At 40.0% G+C, this 22,315-nt stretch overlaps 1 protein-coding gene across 2 annotated transcripts in view; it reads right to left on the bottom strand.

The window, feature by feature from the left end:
• RBMS1 (RNA binding motif single stranded interacting protein 1) overlaps positions 1 to 21,642 on the bottom strand; it is a 147,315-nt gene extending 125,673 nt beyond the window's left edge. For both annotated transcript variants that reach the window (XM_076342774.1, XM_076342775.1), the window contains exon 1: positions 21,350 to 21,642. In XM_076342774.1, coding sequence (XP_076198889.1) covers positions 21,350 to 21,424 — 75 coding nt within the window. In that variant the 5' untranslated portion in view covers positions 21,425 to 21,642. The remainder of the gene's footprint in view (positions 1 to 21,349) is intronic.
• Between the last annotated feature and the right edge of the window lie 673 nt (positions 21,643 to 22,315).

The following is a 22,315-nucleotide window of genomic DNA, read 5'->3' as shown; positions in this document are numbered from 1 at the left end:
GGTAGATTTATATTAGCAGACATTAAAACTTTATTAAGACAGAATTATTTACAGCCACAAGACATGCAGTGTAGCATAATATTCTTACAGCCTTAAAGTAAATGTGATAATTGCAGCTGAAAGTGAACTCACTGTAATGGCTTTCAGAGTTTTTCTCTCTATTCATTGGGTATAAGCCCATTCAAATTGGTGGAAATACTGGTGAAGTTACCCATAGAGATCAACAAAAAACTTCCCCACCTAAGCTAGCAGGCAAGCCTCTCTAGTCCACAGTGGACACAGCTGTGACTTTACTGATTCGCAGCAGCCATGTGCCTTTAGGTTTAGCATTTCCTTTTACTCTCCTCAGCCTACAGTTCTTGCACGCCTAAATACCAGTCACCGCCTAAACCCAGAGTGTCCCCATAGGGTGCTTGTTTCCAGCCTACAGCCACAAAGCTGTGTGCCAAGCGTGTTTAGCAAATGGTGAGTTCCTCTCTCAGTCTACACCATTACTATCCATTGATTTGTGTACTTAGGGCACCAACATATTAATTTGACATTGGAAGCCAGGGACTTTCTTTGGATTCCCAGGACATACGAAAACCCACCTAATTTAAAAAGCAAGAACTCATTAGATATTGAAAGAACTTTTTTTTATTAAAAATATGAGGGAAAGGCATTGGCAATAGTTAGCAATGTAACGTCGATCGCATCTGGCAGAAAGGCCTAATTCAAAGGACAGTAATTTGAGAAAATGTATTTCAAAGGTAATAAAGTTGCTGTACATTCACAGACACAGAGACTTCTTGATGGGGCTCCTTGGCAGAGCACTTTCTAACACTGCTAGCAAACATGCTGCAGGATTGCTAATGAAATTGTTTATCTACTACTCACACAAGAGCCCATGCACTATTCCTAAGTTCTGTGTTTTTAAAGCAATAATACTGGCATGTCGCCATTCTCCAGCTGAGTATCTGTCCAGGCAAACGAGATGCCATTTCTTTAAAACCGAAAAAATTATTACAGAAGAGACACCACTGAGGGATCGAGGGTCTGACAACATAAAATGATGATTATTCCTCTTGCTATCAGCTCTAGTATAGAGTAGAATGTAATTATTCTATCATAACTGTAGTAAACTGCAATTTCAGACAATAGCGTGAATAATTTTTGGTCAATGAGCAGTCAAAACTGCTCAGTGAAAGTGAAGAGAATGTATAGTTTAAATATTTTAATTTCAAGTCTACAAATACTACAAAAACCTGTTTTAATCTCTGATGAGTGAGAGTTGCGATTATCTGAAATTGCGCAGGATTAGTATTATTCCTACAGAAAGCAAAGGTCAAGAGGTCTCAATTAAAAAAAAGGAAAATTTGAAAGAAAACATTGTCTATTTGAAGCATTTATGTTTATAATTTGTTTGTAAGCTTTGAACTGTTCTTCTCTTCTGGATGCTGATGAAAGTTCAGAGCATTTTTCATATACAATACAATTAATGTTCATCTTTCTGCAGTGTCATCAACTGCATACAACCTAGTTAATTGTCCTAGATTTAAACAAGTCATATACTGCACATTTAAATTCATATCCTACGTTAACTTCCATTTTTACACACAGCCATTAATATTCACAGTTTTGCATTAAAAATGTTCATTCAGATACAGTCTCTACATAAAAATAAACAACTTAATAGAAACTGAGTGCGGCAAGTTAATGAAATAACATTAGTTACAAGCACTACAAGAACTATTATGATGTATACGTATGCAAAAATGGAATCCAAAATAATTTATTTTAAAATAAAAATTAAAAATAACTAGAACAAATATGAAATCATATAGGTGATTCTGGAAATTCCGACTGTTATAATGTGAAACACAAGTATTTCTGAGACTAATGACATGCCAAACTGCTGTTCCAATTCAGGTTATCCACTTTCAAAGTCTACCAACTGTCTCGTTGCTTTAGCTTTCCTTTACTCCTTCAGTAATTTGTGTTTGCTTTTCTTGGGTTACTATACCAAAGCAAGGATGAGTATATAGATGCTTATTAGTCACAGAAATAAGGGTGCACAAAAACAATCAAAATTAATTTTGCAATATGTTAAATAACTATTAGTCCATACTTGCAACGACCAAATTCAGGTACACATTCACATGTCAGAATTGAGTTCATGTTTTGCTATGCCCTTACCATTATTTTATGTATCTAATTTACTTCTTAAGCTGTATAGGTGAAAATGCAGTTATGCCCCTTGATGCACTCAGCTACCGTGAGATAGAATTACAAGTGAATGTTCTCTATTCCTGTTTATGTTGTAAGTTCCAAGAATGACTATCATATGAGTACAATGGAGGTCTTTTTAGCAGCGTGCTGACATGAAAGAAAAGTTCAGCTATGTTGTTTAATTGTGTATACTCCAGTGCTAGGCAACTCTCCAAACCTTACTGTAAACATTGTTTAAGGTTCATCCAGATCAGCACGATAATGAAGCTTATGCTTTTTACGCTTAGCTTTAAATGACAATTGCTTTTCTTCATGGCTTTGTAGTTACCTGTACTGAAGCACAGTTAGAGAGATCATACCGGGCTGACCTTTTTCTTTTACAGAATGATGGGTTGTCCTTTAAAGCCCTGGTCTAATACTCTGTTTACGCGGTGTCGTTTTCCTGGACAGAGAACTGACCTGTTATCTTCTGTTAGCTTGTCTGGAGAACATATTCATCGTAGCCTAACAAATGGCAATATTAGATTAATAAGGAAAAAAGTGCATATTCAACAAACATGTTGTCGAATATTTCAATGAAGCCAAAAACACTTAATAGTTCCACAAACTGTATGGTTACTTGGAAAATATCATTCATGTTCTAACAAGTATGTATGCACATAATAATGTAAAACTGGCACCATTAACTCTAATGTATAATCATTATGAAGTTATTTTTGTTAATGTAAAGACATCTTCCACTACAAAAATATACAATGGAGGCCAAAAATATAGGATATGTGTGCTCCTTCAATGGCAAGTTGTTATTAGAAGTGCGGACTGGGTGTGTGTAGGCAGACAATTATGAGCCAAAGAACACTACATTCCTAAAATTCAGTTCAATATAAGAAGAAAGTTCATTTATTGTTCAAAGGACGTAATTTACAGTGTTCCAAGTTTCTATTACATAAGTGCTTCTGTATGTTATGCTCAGCAGGACAGTGAAATTTCACTGAAGAAATGGCCATTAGATTTCATACAAATGCGTAGTCTTCATGTGAAATCCCTTTTCGGGGATGAGTACTGCAAGATGTGCTTTTTGTAACTGGCTTTTATTTTGCAACATAACAGAATAACCAGTATAGTATTCCTCCAACCCCAACTACATATGTCTAAAAACTTACGCAAAGTTCAGCACACCTACATTTTTATCGACGTGTTTGTCAGAATCTAGACAATTCAGAGCTATGGTAAAGACAGGCAAAATACTTCAGACTTGATCTGCAGAGGTCAGATAGAACTTCAAATTTTTAATCATGTGAATATTCTTAACTACAGGAATAGTTCCAAATGCTATTCCCATGATTAAGCATTTTTAAAATTGAGACACAGAGCTGAAGGTTGTTAAAGCTGATATAAATTAAGTATTAGCAAAAAATAACATCTCCCTTTGTTGGAACTGAGGTGTATATATAGTTCTTTTGACAACAAGATTAATGTGTTGCTTTGTTCTTTATCAGGTCTCCAACGAGTCTGACATTATCTCCCTAACTATTGAGATTTCCCTAATAGTACCCATTAGTCACAGGATATTGAATGTACATTATGCAATGAAGTTTTCAAAAAAGTAGTAGTCTATCTTAAACCCAAGGATTATCACACAAAAGATTACTACTACGCAGTTTGTTTACACTCTCCTAAGTCCATTTGTCCCCTGTGTTTCACTGAGGCATGAAAGCCCTCTGTGGCAGTCAGGCACCTCGTGCAAAGGATTCCTGACCTGTGTGGAGGGCTGCCAGGGTGCTTTAATAATATGAAGAATAACAACTGATAAGCTAAATCAATTACCAAGTACCTTGCAGTCTGCCGCATGCAGTGGCAAACCCAGCTTCCAGCGAAAATCCTCCTGACCACCTGGGCTCATGTGAACAGAACCTCAGGTAAAATAACAACGATTTACTATTTATTTTATTTCAAATAAACATCCTTTTCTATTTCCCACAAGAATTTGCTCTCTGCAGGTTTGGCTGGATCCTCAGCAATCCCTTACATTGATCAAAGGCAACAGAGAATGGTCTCCCCAACTATGAGAGCTGTTTAGCCAAAATTGTGATCATCACCTTCCCCACCTGGCATAACAACACTCTAGGCAAGCAGGAGTATCATGGGAAGAACATGAGATGAATGGAGTCCAATACCCCCCATTAAACCTGACCAGTATAGGGCTTCAGTTTGTACTGGGAATGGATTCAGGAAAAGCAAGTGGAGTTGACACTACAGAAGGTACGTCCGCTTGAGGACGAAACAGCTCGTCTGTACCTGCGAGGGTCTGGGCCACTGTGAAAATGAATAGGCAGGTAATTCTTGTCGATCTTAGATGCACTGATACGGACAACAAAGTTCACCAATTTATTTTTTGTTTTCAGTAACTTTTTTTTTTACTAAAAGGCACCTTAGTGGATGCTTCTGTGCAGACACCAATAAGAATTTAGGGATGTTTGCTCCTTCCTTGCTGAAACAAGTCTGTATGTTTGGAAATTAATTGCTTAAGATCAGAAATTCCAAACTTAATTGGAGTGAAGAAAAGAAGACTGCAAAAAGAAATTAAAAATAGATACTTACATGAGTCAAACATAAAACTCTAATAAATGAACTCAAGAAAAAAAAACTTATTTCTTAAAGAAATACGACTAAAATTTAAAAAAAGGCAGGAAATAGAAACATACATATTTAAATGCTTCATATATTTATGCTCCAATGCACCTCTAGAAAAAGAAAACATATACTGTTTACCCAGCATAATGCTCTCTTTTACTAGAAAAATACTTAATTTCAAGTATTTCTAATGTGTAATTTGATTCTCAGATTTTAGCTACATATCAGTCATGGGATGCATTCCATAGTTATGAAGTATTACCTTGAGAGATTTCATGCTTCCAAGCACACGGCCAATTTCTGCCCTGGGATGCAAATGTACAATGCTCTTTGAAGTCTGTAAGAGTCACAAAAGTAGAATATGCTATAGACTGCAACCGACTTTTTTCTGTATTTGGAGTCAAATTCTACTCAGCATTATTTATTTAACTCCATTCCCCTCCAATTTTAATTGGAGGGCTATAACTGAGCAGAGCTGGTCTCTCATGCCAACACTTAGTGTAATTAAATTAAATATACGTATATGTATACATCATTGTAAATGTGGTTTTTGTAAAGCTAAGCAACTTCATATCCATTCTTCTGTGTAACACAGCTTTTTATTTATAAAACTACTACTACTTAATATAAATGTCTTAATACAATTATGATACACACATTCATGTAATTACTTGTATTTTGCACTACTGCATATCCTAGAAACCTTTCAATTTAAAATTCAATTCAAGATACCTGTGTAACTTCAGTACTTACAATTTTCAAGAAAGCAGACATCAAAAAGAACGCAGAGAAATCTCGTCTGTGTTCTGCCAAGTACTCTGGAGCCCAGTCCTGAATACTGCGTGCAGGCAAAATGCTCACTTAGTGAAGTGAATAAATATTCACTGTGCATGTATTTACTTCTGGTATTACTGGATTTAGTCATATAATTAAAACTATTAAAATTATTAATTTGAGGACAATACAGTTAATAGAGTGTTAGTTGACATGAGTTTAGCGCATCAAGTCAGCTTAATTAAGTCTTGTCTACATTTGGAAATTTACCAGGACTACTCTGAAATAACCCCTGATATGGATGTGTAGCTATGTGAACATCTATACGGGAATTTATAACGCTCAATAATCCCAGAAAAGTATTTCCTTATAAATTCCATTATGTTTTAAATGTAGACAAGCTCTAAATCTTGTTAGCATCAATATTCTGCACCTTTGATAGCTTTTACTCTCACACTCCAGTGTGTTTACGTCAGTATCAGCAAACCTTTAAGGCTTCGTCCTGGAGAGAAGTAGGAACAGAAGCCTCGCGTATGCATAAAAATTGTATCAGATTAACAGTTTAAAATATAACAACATTTATAAGTAACGCCATGAGAAGGCAATCACATTTCAGAAGAAGAATGCCTTTTCTTGTTTAGCTGGCTTTGAAAGTGGATTAAGCTGTTTTGGACAATGTAACTCTTATTCAAGAAGAAAGCTCTGCTCACTTGAAATTATTGGGGGATAATTATTCCGGAATACCTAATAAATCCTTATACCTGGCCTTCCACCAGTGCTCGCTGTGCTAGTATTGTGCACAGTGCTTGCACAGCAGTTACCTCTCAAAGACCCCTGCTGTCAGAATAAAGTAACTAGATGCCAAATACCATTCTCAGAGGATCACCGCACACAAGAGAGATGCAGGATGAAACTATATGCCGCAAAACTCTGGGATTTTATCATTTTTTGAGGACTAACATCACCAATACAACCAATGATTAAGAAACAACAAAAAGAACAACAAAAACCAAAAGCTACAAAAAAGAGACATTAAATCTGAACAAAATATAAAGGATCTTCTCTTGGTCAGATGTAGTTACGGTTCCAGCATAGCATACTCAAAGTGCAAAATCAATATTTATTATTTGTGACTCCTTCTCCATAAAACTAAAGCCCTTTTTTGGGCTGTGTTGCTCCATGGGGATAGACTGTGACAGAAAAATACAAGCTCTGTGTTACCCCTTTGTAATATCATGATCTCCACCACCTCCAAAGGCTACAGCACAGTTTAGAGTGATTCTGGCCACTTCACAAAAAATACGAATTAAAATCATCCCATCTCAGTTATAGGAACCGAAAATGCTATTCTCTGGTGGTGACTTAGGCACTTCAAACCTTCTCTTGGTCCTGCTTTTCCCTCCAAGTGACCTTAATCTAAATAGAAAGCCCACCTCTCCGCTCACCAAAGCAGGATGGAATGTTATTTCAAGTCCAAGCACCGGATCCACTCAGGCTGCTAGGATGGACCTTAGCCTCTGAGCTGACAGACACATGACCAGAACAGCATGCTTGGGCACAGAAGTGTTCTGGCATAGTACAAACAGTACAAATGAATGATGAAAATTTTAATATAAGAAAGCGTATGTCTCTGTATGTGTAAAGTTTAAAGACATTGAAAATACGTTGCTATAAATTCAAAGTTTCACTCTAGCTGATATACTGTGTAACTGAACTCTATTTTCCATGCATACTCTTCGAATTTTTTATATTGAGATGGATGCCTTCCGATTTTTTTTTCTGTTTAGCCACTTTTGCCAGGAGTAGTGTGTGATACAGTACAGTGATATTCTGGCTGCTAAGTGGATGCTAACTCCATTTACTCTTTGCTATACTGTCTATTTTCTTGGATTCAGATTCATGCCAGACCTATTGGGATAAGAGAATTTCTGAACATCTAAAATATCAAAAAGAACAGCAACATCACCACGTCACTTCAGAGTGTGTTCAGGAAGTTCTTCCACTTACTCTAGTTTCAGTGTAATAACAAAACAGATGTATAATCTACAAGAAATAAAAAGAAATGGCAAAGTCTTCAATTCTGAGGAGTTTACCTCTGTAACTTTATCTACAGTATCACAATATGGCTGCACCAGTTAAGGGGCAAAGATAACTGCCAAATTTGCCCCGCAAGTACCTTTTGTCCTCTCACAATCTGTATAAAACAAGGCCTTTCCCAGAGGTCTTGCCTGTCTGTTCCTCAACACCCTCCATTGTTTTTGTAAAAATAACCTTTAATTCTTGCTGAACTTTAGCAGTCCCCAAACTGAGTTCTTGCAGAATACTGCCTTCAATCTCCTTTTGTTGGAGATGCAACTCCCCGTGGATGGCCTGGCAGCTGGAGGTGTCTTCTTGTGCCATGCTCTGGCACACATGCCACAGCCTCTCCACTCAACCGTGCTTTTTCTCTTCCCTGCACTTTTCTCTTTTATTCTTTTCCCTTATCTGTTCTGTACAGCAATTTTCCTCTTTCAAAAATTAGTTTTCCTTATATTTTCCCTCTGTCCAGCTTTATATTTTTCACTTACCTTTTCCTCTTTTCCTATCTCAAATGACAAACAAGGCTCAAGAGAGAGGTCTATAGCCAGCTTTTAAGAGCCTATTTAACCCACTTTCAGAGATAAGCTCAATGCTAGGGGGGCAAAGAAAGCAAAGCGGATCGGCCCCATGGAACCACCTCCCTTCTGTGCACATCCACCGCTCCCGAGACCCGCTGCTCTGGCTCTCAATGTGGGAGTAAGGACTAACGGCAGGTAGTTCTTCCAATGGTGTCTATTGCTTCATTGAAGCCAACATTACATGAAATTACAGAAACCAGACTACTCCTCTGTTGTTATCTCGTTGGTACCCTGAGCCATGCTTTCCTTTCCTCTTTTCCAGATGCTATTCCTGTAAGTATCAATTATCAAAAGATTCTCACTAAAACTGTGAAGTATTTGTCATTCCCAGACATGGCTCTCAGCTTTCTACTCCCAGAAATCCCAGCTCAGTCTCCTGACATCCTCCAGTAATGAGGCAAGCCAGAGTTGCTCAGACTTCTATACAACCCTTGATACCAGCGAGCCGCCTTTCCGCTGTCTCCAAGGGATCCAGAGCAAATGGCTCCTGAATTCTGCTTTAAAGCTGCAGGCTGGCATGAACAATAGTCTGGTATGGTCTGGAGATTTTGCAGCTCATTTAAATTGAAAAATGGGGGGCTGTAATGAAATAAATATGAAAATTAATGTTATAATGTTTATTATTTCTTGAGATAAAATAAAAGTAAGATTATGGTGCATGATTTTCTGCAAAGACTAGATTCTATGGCCATTTAAATTAGAGAACACATGAAGCTCAGTATCAGTGTCAAGAGAAGGACTAAGGTCTTAATTTATGAAAAAAATCACAACTAGTGCCCATTTTACACATGAATGCCTTCATTATACAGACAGCAACCCAGAATATTTTATAAATAATACACGCAGATACATACTTCACTAGATTGCCCAATATCTAAGTTACCTAAAGCACAGGCTATCCTGCAGAGTAGACACCACACTGTCAAGAATCAAAGAGTAACAATAACTAGTCAATCAAGGAAATTGAATCAACAGTGAATATTTTCTAACAATTGGTAGGTAAATCTAAACTAAACTAGATATCCAACACATTTTAAAAAAGTGTATATACAAGTATTAGCAACCCCCACCAGAGCACAGGGATCTGCAGCATCCTCCCTGGATGGCAAAAGCAAGTGGGTGAGATGCAGCACGCTTTCCAACAATGAGAAAGACGGAATACATTTTGGAAGACAACACTCAGATAAATCCCTACTCTTAACAAGGTGTGCTGCGGAAATGCCAGGAGTTCAGTTGTTCAACATATATGCATTTCTAAACTTCATACAGATATCAGTAAAAGAGGCGCCATTTATACTAACTTTGACAGAGCCGAATAGAGTATAAGTAAGCATGGAAAATGACCCGTTATATTTCATATGAGTAAAAAAAAAAAGTATTTATTATTCATTTGTTCATTATTCAATTACTCATCTGACATGGAATTCCACTTTCAGTTTTAAAAGGAGGAAAGTGGTAGCAGATATAAAATATGCATAGTTGCTTTTCGGCCTCTTTTTGGGGCAACATGGCAAAGTCAACTTCTGCCATTCTTCTTTCATTTTTACCACCGTTTTTTGCTATTTGTCCCAGAAAGATGCACGGCTACTTAGCAAGTAAGTGTTAGATGCTGGATAACACTCCTCCCTAGTCCCAGGCCCTCAACTAAATAAAAGTCCAAGCATAGCATTTAAAATTCCTAAGAGCAGAAACATCCCCAGTGCACAAATATCTCTTAATTTCTTTCCAAATCTATATTTTTGTAAAAATCTTCACTTTTATTTTTATTCAGACAGCCCAGTCAGCATCAAAGTAAACACTCTAGGATAAAGAAGGAAGTAAAGAAGTGTTCAATTAGGCAATTTCTTTTCTATGATAATGACTTGGAGTGATGATGCCACTGTCTCTGCAACTTTCTGACCATGAGGAAGTCACCTTAAGGCCAACTTAATCCTGTCTTAGGTCCCTAAATACATATTCTGGCACCTAACAAGAAACCTGATTTTCAGAATTAATGAACAACCATGATCATGTTATTTAGTTAGCAGTGTAAAAATGAACTGGCATTTGGTGGGTTTTACATGTTTTTCTCAGCAGCAATCTGGCTGACAACTATAGCTGTGATTTTTTATGGTTTTTTTTTAAGATCTAGTAGAAGCAGCATCTTTAAGATTAACTTCAGGGTTTGGGATCATGAGAGCTTCCTATTATTATACCTGCCACTGAAAATCCTTAGAAAATATGGGGGAGTGAGTATATAAAAGACACTGGAAAGAAGTGCTAATAAAAGGAGAGCAGGCTAAAGAAGCTGGGTGGGTGGGTTTGGAAGCCCTTCACATATCCATAGCTTCTGCAGCTGATGAACTTACTGTAATTTGGAAGAAAAGTCACTTGAGATATAGCAGAACTGTCAGTGAAGAGCAACAGGAACAGGCTAATTCTTCCCATTTTTTTCTACTAGAAAGTCAGAACACTGCCTTCCTCAGTACTCTTTGCTGTTCCTCTGAATAATGTCTGTTTGGAAAGAAACAAGATCTAAATTTGGGGTTAATTACTGTTTTATTTAATTTTTAATCCATGTCCAAGACAAAAACTTATCAACAAATTCAGACTTGATGGAGGAACAAGAAACATCAGCCTAAAGAAATGGTTTGGTATGAAAATGTATACACTGTCTGTCACAATTTACAGCATAGTTTTGTAGCACTATAATGTTCTGCCAGGAGAAAAACAAACAAGCAGACAAACCCAAAACCTTAAATTTTAAGCAGCTTAAACAAGTTATTTGCTAAAATGGGATAAGGGAATTTGCATGCCGAAGAGATTATTGAAATGTCATTTGCATATTTGTAGAATGCATGTTCTGTTAAATAGAAAAAGGGAATTCCTTCTATACCTTTCCCTTCTAAATACCATATCACAGCTTACAATGATGAAACACAGAAGGAAGAGTAACAGTTACTTTAGAGCCTCTTATGCTGATGACAGTTATCAGGGTCTACTTTATCGAATCACACACTAGTTTGGAAAGGACGTCTGGAGGTCATCTAGTCCAACTTCCCTCCAAGAGCAGGTTCAACTAGATCAGGTTGCTCAGGGCCTTGTCCAGTTGAGTTTTTACTGTCTTCAAGAGATTCCAGAGCATCTCTTGGCACCTGTTCAGGTGCTTGGCCACCCTTATGGTGAAAAAAAAATTTTTTTCATATCTAATTACAATTTTCTCATGTCACAACTTGTGTCCATTGTGTTGCATCCTATTGCCTATTCCCTTCTATGATAAAACTACTAGATCTGTAGACCAGGGGAGAGCAGTGAATGTCATTCACATTGATTTTAGCAAGGACTTTGACATTGTGTCCCACTATATTCTTGGACCCAAGGTAAAGACATTATAGTCTGGATGAGTGGACAACTAGATTGCAGTGAAACTAACAGGATGGTCAGGCTCAGAGAATCACAGTTAATGGGTTATACTCTACCTGGAGGCCAGTACCAAGTGGAGCACTACAAGGGTCACAAGGGTCTATCCTGGGTTTAACATTTTTATATCAGAGAAGTGCAAGTTCTGCACCTGGGAAGGAAGAGTCCCTTGCAATGACATAGGCTGGAGACTGACTGGCTGGGGAGCAGCTCTGCTGGAACAGACCTGGGGGGTTGTGGCAGACAGCAAGCCGAGCATAAGCCAGCAGCATGCTCTGGCAGAAAGGTGTGCCTCTTGGGCTGCATTCGGGTGAGGGAAGTGACTATCCCCCCATTTGGTAGACTCCATCTAGACTACTACATGCAGCTTTGGGCCCCCAGTAAAAGACAGACATTGATAAGCTGGAGCAAGTTCAGTGGAGGGCCGTCAAGATGGCTAGGGGCTGGATGACATGCTCTGTGCAAAGCTGAAGGAACTGGGCTTGTTCAGTCTGGAAAAGGGAAGGCTTCGCTGGGACTTAATAGCAGCTTTCCATTTGTGGAATGGAAACCTCTAAGGAGGTTATCAAGGAAAAGGAGCCAGGTTCTTACGGTGGTACATGGTGTGAAGATGAGTCAATGAGCATAAGTTGAAACAAGAGAGGTTCGGACTGGAAATAAGGAAAAAAAAAATTCACCATGAGGACAGCTAGCATTGGAACAGGTTGTGCAGAGAGCCTGTGCGTCACCATCCTCGGAGGCTTTCAAGACCAGACTGGATATGGCCCTGAGCAACCTGGTCTGATCTTCTAGAAGACCCTGCTTTGAGCAGAAAGTTGGATTAGAGAGCTCTTAAGTCCCTTCCAACCTGAACTATCCTGTGATCCTACCCCCATGCACCTCCAAGAAGTGTCTGGCTCCACCTTGTCTATACATTCTCACTTGACAGATTTACAGAGCAATTAGATCTCCCCTTAGCCTTCTCTTCTTAAAGCTAAATAAACCTATTTGTAGGACCTGGGGATAAAACAGGGAAATACACATGTTCATCAGAGGAGGGAAAAAACCTCACCCAAATACAGACAGGGAAAGAACCACCTAAACATAAGCACTGAGTATACGGTCCTGTAAAAGGCCTAAACAGAGAGAACAGTGAATTGGGGAAAGGAATTTGGGACTGAGAACAAAGAAACTGCTTCTATTATTCAAGATCCCTGTGTTCAGGGAAACTGGAGTTTGACTACTCTCTGTCAGTAATTCAGCTACATCAAAGAAACAACTAAGTATCACCATTTTTTCCTTCTACCTGGAACAATAAGAATCTGAATTTTTGGCTAACTGACTGGGTCAAGAGAAGTAAGAGGCATTCTGGAGTCTTTGACCCTGTTAACGGAGATTTCTCCCCTCCAAAATGTCCCCATGTATTCTCCTCACTTTAATATGCAATTGTCAAAAGCAAATGGTCACTAATCAGAAAAGTTGCCGGGAAGAAACCAGAAGGTCACAGGCACTATTCATGAAATTCAAAGTTTATATCATAAACCCTTCTTAAATGTTTCTTCTAGGAGACAGAATGTTTTAGCTAGTACTTTTCCAAATGAGTCACTAACACCCTTGTCTTAATTCTGCAGCTGCTGCTAATTTGAAGTGCCAGCCTTCTCCCCTCTTTCCCCAGAATGAAATAAAATATCAATGTTGCACTGTGCTGAAAACGGAAAGTTAGATGTAACGCTACGCTACAAGGCCTCTGGAAGTCCCATTTACATTTGATTCTTTCTTTCTTCCCAGGCCTATACTTAACTTAAGCCTTCTCAGCAACTTATTTCACCCTTTCTTCCACACTCATTGGTTGTAAGAATGACAGACAGACTCAAATGTTTTTTTAACTTAGTGCACCAACATCTAACACAATTCAAAACAGTAAAAGAGAAAATAAAGTCATAGAAAAATTATGCTAGCAGTTATCTGCATATATATGCAATCAACAGATTTTGGTAACCTAAGAGCTTTGTGGTATCTTCCTTTGGCTGGGATCTTTGGCCCTTTTGGCCAAGAACATGGAAGGCCTTTTATTTAGAAAAGTTAAGCACCACCATTTTGTTGTACAAAAGTGAGACCCAAGAGGGTATACTTTTCTCAGAGACAACTTCACCCATAGCTATGCAAATCTCAAACTCCTTAAGTATCTCATTAGTTGCTCCACTGTAAAAATGTATTACAGCTGGGGTTTTGGGGGTTAGTTTTCAGCCAGACTGCTTTCTTGATTCAGCTCACTGACTGATCATACGAATGCTAGTGCCAGCACAGGGGAAGGGACAGGAATGAGTTGCTGGGGGCAATGGGGAAAGACAAGACTGCCCTTTTTGGCTGCTGTGCATAGTTATGTAAAATTAAAGTGATTATGTAGCTATGGCCTGAGGGATAGAAGAGGTCACAGATACTACCACAGCCTATAAACTGCTATAGAAATTGTGTCAGTGTGTGTTGCCAAGAGACAAGCAAGGGAATTCAGTTCTTAACCTGTAGTAAAATCCACACAGTGAAGCCCGTTTTCTCTGCCTCTCTACAGAAGATCAGTACTTTCCTCTCAATGCACAAGACTCACACTGAACATTTTGAGTTACATTTTGCATCAGTAAGCTCTGTTTATCTACCTGGACTGATTCTGAAGCGCTTTCCACAGGCCTTACATGTACACTGAGATTTCAGAAATTTAACTTAAATATATTTTGAAATGTTTTCATCAAGTCAGAGCAATTGAGACTAAAGGTATTCTTACGGTCTCAGACCATGAACAGAGCACAGTGGCTTCAAAAGCTACCATGAAGCAAGTGAGCCATGGTACCTCATTATTCCCATGTCCAAGCTCTTTGTCTTCCTCAATTCTGAGATAATATAATTCCGTTTAGAACTTAATGAAATTACATTTAAATGCAGGTCTCGGTATTTTCAGCTGAGGAAGACAAAGAAAACGCATGAAGTCAGATAATAATTATCACCTATTAGCCCCAGTAAATATGACCTGAATCTGTTGTGTGCCTGTGTTTTGACTGAAATGAATTAAACTCAGATAGAACAGATTTTTATCAGCACGTTTTTCCAACATTTTTCACTTTTTTAACAAAGCAGGTGATTTTCCAGTAGAAATGGTTATGATCACTACTTTGCACAGGCCATAGAAAGTCTATACAATACAACAAAAATGAGTACATAATTTGTAGCATATTTTTGGCTAAATCTGAGCATATATCTTCAAAGGACTATTTCTCAAACCAAAAGCATAATTTCATGAAAAACAATTTATTTTTTAAACCATTGTTATTTGCTCTTGATTATGACTACTTGGAAGACTGAAACTGAAATACGTAACTGTACCAAGCTATATTTTCCAGTTTATTACTACACCTTTGATCAAACTTCTTCACTGCTATCAGAATCAAGTGTCCTTCATTAGGACCACTGGATTAGTAGCATCAATTACCTTTCTGAGTAAGAGTGATGCATCTACTATCAACATTGACAGCTCAAACTGCTGCTTGGACTTTAAAGCAGCTGAAAAATTGTGCCCGAGGTGGTTCTTTTAATGTATATCCTAAATAGATATGTTTCTGAAAGGTATTGTTTTATAGAAGAATAGATTTAGAAAATAATGCTTTACTACAGTGTATTATTCTCCATTGGAAAATGTCAATAATTTTGCCTCTCTTTTCTTTGTTCCTTCAACACTAAGTGGAAGCTTAGAAATTTACTCTCAGTAAATTTCATCCTTGAGACTGAGACCTGAAGTTTTATGCTCTAACTAGAAGCAAAGTATTTTGAAGTATAGGGTTCCCTTTACAAATAAGGTTAAGAATCTAAACAGCATGCTCAACTCTGGTTTAAAAGTAATGAGAAAAAACTACCGTCATTACCAAGAGTAACAGTTGAGTTGTGAAAGAAAACATACTTTAAAGAACCATTTTATTCAAAGAAAATTAACTTCTCCCCCCACAAACTTATTGCACACCTTTCATGACTGCCTTGGGATCCTGTGTTGAAGGTAAAGCTAGAAAATACACTGGTACAAATCAGACATACTGTGTAATACTGGTCTCTTACAGCTGTTGCCTACCTACTGGATATAAACTTCATAGACAGGGTTTTGGAGCGTATACCCGATGCCTGGGAGGGTTAACAATCAAACACAAAAGGAAAACAGCACGGGATAAATGTTTCAAGCCTTTTTCAAGTCATATATTGGTTTATCACTGTTCTGTAAAAGTCAGTCCCATAAGACTATCAGACTCAGGATCTGACTCAGACGTCAGCAGTAAAGTTACTACTGAATCAAGGAGAGGGACCAAGATTTTGTTGACATTTGTTAAATGAGGCCAATCACGCAGTATCAAATTAAGCCCCAAGCACAGTGTACTCTAGGGATGAGTTTAGTCTCAAATGTCTAGAAATTACAAAGCTAATAAGAACCAGTCATTTCTACCATTAACGATGTGGGGGAAATATTTTTTACTTGGTCATTTGCAAATTCAGTCTCTAGTCCACGTATATTTATACCATTCCTCTCTCTAAGGAGGCTGGATTAAGGGAGGAAAGTTGTGGCTTTTTAGGAACTCTTTTTAAAAGATTCCCTAGAAAAAATACAAAATCAGCACATCTTATGGATGCCATTGCTACTTCTCCTTGATTCCAGCCCCCATCACACAATCTATATGTTGCACTGCCTAACTTTTTCTCCTCTAAAGTGAAGATTATGAATATCATGTCATTGCAAATCACCCCCAAATCAAGCATGGTCAGCATAACCCAAGCATGAATTGAGTTTCTAGTAAATAAAATGTTGCTCATCTAAAATCAAAGGCAAAACTTATGTTGACTTCAATGAAGCCCGTCTTCAAGATGATGATGTTGTGAAATGTTTCCACGTTTCATGCACCTTTACCAGTTATTTAGACAGTTACAATGATGTAAATTAACATACACGATATATTAACATGCGTCCTTTTTGACTCCACCAAACAATGCAGTGCTCCCAGCATGGAATATCTAGGTTTAAACCTTCCTGAAGTCACTACTATTAGCAACATATCTGGTTACATCCTGCTTCTACTGCACGTTTGCCCATGGGACTAATCTGACATTACTTCTCGAGAGGGGCCCTGATACAGAATAATTTAAAACTGGAGTAATTCAAGGCAAGGAGGATGAACATTTGCAGAGCTTTGTATGAACTTTGCTCGATCCATTTCTAGAAAGGCTTCAACTTTTGCATATACAAGAATTATTCTAGCAACAGTTTGTAGAAATACTTTCTGGAGGCCATACTTCTAGTTCATAGCAAGCCACCTGAACTAAACTTCAAAAGTTAAAAGGAGCTATAACTGGGACAAGGATAGAGATGCCCCACACAAAATAAGCTAGCTGGAACAATTACATAAAACAATCATTGTGACCAGTGACAAAAAGTCACTGGCCTGTCTGATGGATGGATGCAAACAGGCACTCCCAGTTTTGGACTGGGATGTTTGGAAGAAGAGAAAATGCTCTTTCTAGAGAACACTCTTCATTTCTCCATATTTTACATCCCCTGAGATTATTTTATAGAGCCGGAGGGATCACCTCACTACCAGCACTCTCAAGTTTTTCTTAAAATTGGTAAATTTTACACTTCTTTCCCTTCCACAATGTGGTACACTTTTGAAGTTTCATATCCACTTTAACACTACAGTAAGTTCCCTGTTAACTGATTTCCTACATGCTCTGCCATCAGCAGGCTTGGATAAAAATTAAGTGTTCCCATTTTAAAGTTTGCTGTCAACAGCCTGAAAATAAGTTTTTGACATGGCAGAATCTGCCTGCTCGCTGCAAGTTTACATCAATCTACAGTCCTGCCTACAAACCTACACAAACTTCTAGAAATCTTAGTTCTTTTCACAGCTGCCAGGGCACTAATTTTGCAGCTACCAAATTATACAGTTAGAAGCCCGCTCCAAGGTAATTTAGCAAGATTCACAAGATTTCATTTCGTCTGGGTTGTTGTTACCTAATACCATACAAAAGAAATAGAATTCAAGTATCACATAAATACTATCCATGACTATTAAATGCTTGCACTTTAAATAAACCATGCTATCTATAGGAAATGTTGCTGTTTTCTACTAACTCTCTCTTATACAAAGAACTTTCCTTTATGATGCAGAAACCTATCAGTAAAATTAGTCATATTGTCGCATTATTGTCCAAGGAAAAACCAGTAATACAGCTAGTTATCACAATTTATTTGTAAATCGTTGTGTCCCTGAATTCCATTTGATATTTAGGTAAAGGAAAACAAAATATAAATTCACTTTTATTTCTTACTTGACCAAAGCAAACAGATTGTGGCCTAGAGATGTATATATACATTTGTATTTGTTTATGTGTACACTAACTGTCTTGTTAAATGTTACAATACTTCGCCTAGCACAGTCAGATTTGACTCCTGGTCAGAGAGGTCTTTAAGCACTAGTAAAACACATACAATCTTAAATAACATAATTTTCTGAAATGTTGAAATACAGAATCACTTCATTACAAATAAAATATTAAGTAAGGAAATGAAATACAACTGAGTTGAAATTTTGAAAAGCACTGTTACAGAAATATTGTTAAAGAAAGTATCTAAACCTTTAGAAACATCCATTGAACTGGGACAATATTTTTGATGCTCTCTGACACGCCATACAATGCTGCAATATAGGAACTGTCCTAAAACATACATTCATTAGAAGACACAAAAATTTAACAGCTATGTCAAACATATCATTTGCCAGAGTAAAAACTGTGGCAGTCCCAACAATGCAGAAGGTTTTACAAGCTTCAATTTGAAACCATTTCAAACTATTTTCATTGCCGTAATGATTTTTCATACTAAAAGCCTTACACCTTCTTCCAGTGTTTATTTTGTTCATTTCATTTAAGTCCATGGTTTCACTAATCTCTTTTGATACTGAACTCCCTAAGATTAGGGGGAGGGAGGTGCTGAATCACAGCAAATGTTTATATTTCCTCCCAGAATACATGACTGAACCAGCTTGAATACTTCATGAATAAGATTGTGAAGATCATAACAGACAAATACAAAATCTGTTTTTAAAATCTATACCATATTTTGTAGCAATTAAAATAGTTGACCACATCAACATTTTAACCTAACGAACCATTAGGAATGCATGCAATTTCTAATGAGTATTTCTGAGCGCTCTGCAGAAAAAAATCCATCTTCAAGCAATTCCTGTCATTTCCTTATTATCGATTTGCAGTTTATTAGTCAGCAGATTTTCCATCATTACTTAAATAAGGGTAAGATGGGAAGCAAAACTTCTAGTTTCAAAATCTCTTACCTCCCCCAGTGTAATCATGTACCATTACCCATCATACATTCAGCAAAGGCTATTCAATTCTATTATAATTTGTCTTTAATAAAACCCAAAGATTTCTCCAGAATTACTGAAATAGTTCACGTACTGGACAATGGGTTGGTTTAGGGCCCAAAGAATAGAACAGCTAAAAACTATGAATCAAATTAATTTCTCTACATGTTCAGAGAGGACCCATAGTGAGAAGATTGCTTATATTACTGAATTCTGCATATTTGAATATCAAAACTTACAGTTACTGGTCCCTTACACCAAGGAGCCACCTTTTTTTCTTTTATTCCTTTTATAAAATCAAGATCTCTGAAAACAGGAAACTTTCACTGGTTCCCAGATATTTGATTTCATGTGTGTAGGTCAAATGGCTGTGTGTTCTCTCTGCTGAAACAGAGTAATGCAATTTCAGGCTGTATAATTTTATAGCAAAGACTGCAAGATGTTTTGAAGATGTCATTGACTGTAATACAAATCAATATTAAATTATCTGTACAGGAAACACTTTCAAAACATGGTCCATCAAGCTTTCTCACAGGATCATGGATTTCTATGATCATACTCTAATAACTACAGTAAGCTATTACAGTTTATCTCCCTCTTCAATTATTTACAGGTCAAAGAAGCCAAGTGACATTGCTTTATATATATTCAATGTTACATACTTGGTTCGTAACTTACTAATGCCACACAAAATCGTGAAGGTAAAAGTTTCTGAACAAAGACATTTTTTCATTTGAGAATATTTATATAGTCGTACAGCTAAGTGACGCAAAAGGCTGTCCTTTAGGCACTCTACCTTTCTTAAAAATAATGCATTAAAAATTTATATCTAAACAGTACTGAAGTGATTACTCTGCAGCATAATCTTTAAATGGCTACAGACTGTACTATTTAGCCTGATGTCGATTACACATTTAAGAGATTAGTCATTTCAAATCACCTAAAGACCTTCATCATATTTCTATCAATTTCTGTATCTATGAAAGCACATTTCAAAGCTTCCTCATTGCTGACTTGTAAAACGCCTCATGGCTGTCAAACTGAATTTATTTTTCAGCCAAGCAGTATAAATTACATTTCACAATATAGTAACACAGAACACAATAAAAAGAAGAGCCTATCAAGTGTGCAGATAAAGAGAAGGGAATTCTTGTCCTGTCATTGCCACACAGGCAGGACACTTCAACAGCAAAAAACCCAGAAAAACCGCACCAAAATCCACCCCCACGCCACAGTTATAACCCCTAAAAAAAGTTCACACATTGCAGCAGCCTCATATGGGTCTGTTTTGATTTGTGAGGAGTGACACTGGTGGTTGGAGAGGCTTATGCTAAATGTTCCAGACAGCTGATGCAACCACCTCTGCATCTGCCAGTTTGCAGCATGATGCTTCTAGAGCAGTGGGGCTGGCTGCCCTTACAGACTTGAAGGAGAAAGGGAAAAAAAAAGATGGAGATCCACCACCACAAGAACTACTAACATCAATTTTCCTGCAAACAACAGCTACCCGTGTACAACATTAACCACCAGGAGCTGGACCCTTAATGCGTTTTTAATCCAGTTTGTAAACTGCGAGGTGGCAGCTCACAAAGGTCCAACTCCACAGACAATGAGGATCCATCCGAGTCCAGCAGCCTCCTCAGTGTCCGTATTTAAGTGGAATTACGGCCATCCCCATCACAGCAACAAGCACGCCCTGCCACTGCCACCTCCCAGGATGTCAAAGCACCCCCGCCCCAGCTGAAAGTGCGGCTATCGACAGCGGACAGCCCCACTTTGGGGCCTGCCCGCTAAAGTTTGGGTCGTTTCCCCGCGTTCAAGGAGGCTGCGCTAGGTGAAGGCAGCAGGAGCGGGGCCCCCCGGGCTCCGCAGAGCTCCGCTTTGCAGCGGGGTGGCCGAGGTCGTGGTTGGGAAGGAGGAGACGCGCCGAGAGCCCTGGGGAAGAGGAGGGACCGCCGGCGGGAGGGGGAAGGCGAGAGGGAAGGAGACAGGTCGGAGACGGCACAGTCGGGGGCGAAGGGAAGGGCTGGGAGCCCGGCGGGGAGCACGGCGGCCGCGGGCGGCCGGGGGCTCCCGGCGGCGCTCCCCGGCGGCGCTCCGGGGCGGCGGCGGGCGGCAGGAAGGGGCTGCCGGCTCTTTCCTGTCTCCGTCCCCCGGTGCAACCTGACCGCCTCCCCCGGGCCGTGCCCCGCGTCGCGGAGCCCCCGTCCGGGCTCGGCCCTGGCCAGCCGCCCTGGAGCGGAGCCAGCCTCAGACCCGCCGCGCCGCGCCGCCCGGCGTGCCGTACCCTACCTTCGCCTGCAGATACTGGGGGTAGTAGTAGGTGGTGTACTGGGGGTACATCTGCTGTTTCCACACTTTGCCCATGAAGCTGGAAATGTAGCCTGCAGTGCAGGGATGGGGGGGCACTTTGGGGGGCTCCAGCCGCCTCTCCGTCTCTCTCTCCCTTCTGCCTCTTCCTCTCCGGCGGCAGCTGCTCCTCGGCCGAGCCCAGACCTTCCTCCTCCTCCGCCCAAAAGCCACAGCGGAGCGGCGGCGGCGGGGGCAGGCACTCTCGCTCTCTCCCCGGGAGTTCCTGCCAAGTCCCCGCCCGGCCGGGGCCGAGCAGCGGCGGCGGGCCGGCTGGCGGAGCGGCGGCGCGGGGAGCGCTCGGGGCGGGCGCGGCGGCGGCGGTGCCAGGCGGCGGGGCAGGGCTGGCGGAGGGAGGGAGGGAGGGAGGGACGGAGGAGGGGGAGAGAGAGGGGGCGAGGGGCGGCGCTTAGCCCCGCTCGGCGCCCGCGGTGCGAGTCCCGGCCCCGGCCCCGGCCCCGGCCCCGGCCCCGGCCCGGCGGCGCGGCAGCCCCCGCGGGGCGGGGGGCAGCTTCTCCGCGGCGGGCAGCGAGCGGCGCCGCTTGGCCGAAGGGCCGCTTCGGCGCCGGGGAAAGCTGCGGTGCCCGGCGCGGAGCGGAGCGGGGGGTTTCCACGTTCCGGAGGAGGAGGAGGAGGAGGAGGAGGAGGGCTGCAGTGGTCGCATCCGCGCGCGGCTCGGCTCTGACCTAATTAGCCGGGTTGTGCATTGTTACCGCCTTTGCTCTTTGTGCATCTCGTTGCCGAGCAGTGGTGCAGGGCGCAGGCTTTAGGGGAGGATTGGATACAGTTTTGGAAAACTACGTTTGGCTTCGGTTCTGCCTGGCGGTGGAGGGTCCATTGATCTGCTAGCAGCAGAAGGGACTGCAGTGCTAAAATCAGTTTACAGAACAGCGACCACAAAACCAGACC

The sequence above is a fragment of the Aptenodytes patagonicus genome, chromosome 6, assembly GCF_965638725.1.
Source record: "Aptenodytes patagonicus chromosome 6, bAptPat1.pri.cur, whole genome shotgun sequence".
NCBI lineage: Eukaryota > Metazoa > Chordata > Aves > Sphenisciformes > Spheniscidae > Aptenodytes > Aptenodytes patagonicus.
Note: the sequence above shows the minus strand (reverse complement) of the source record. Positions and strands in the feature narration are given on the sequence as shown.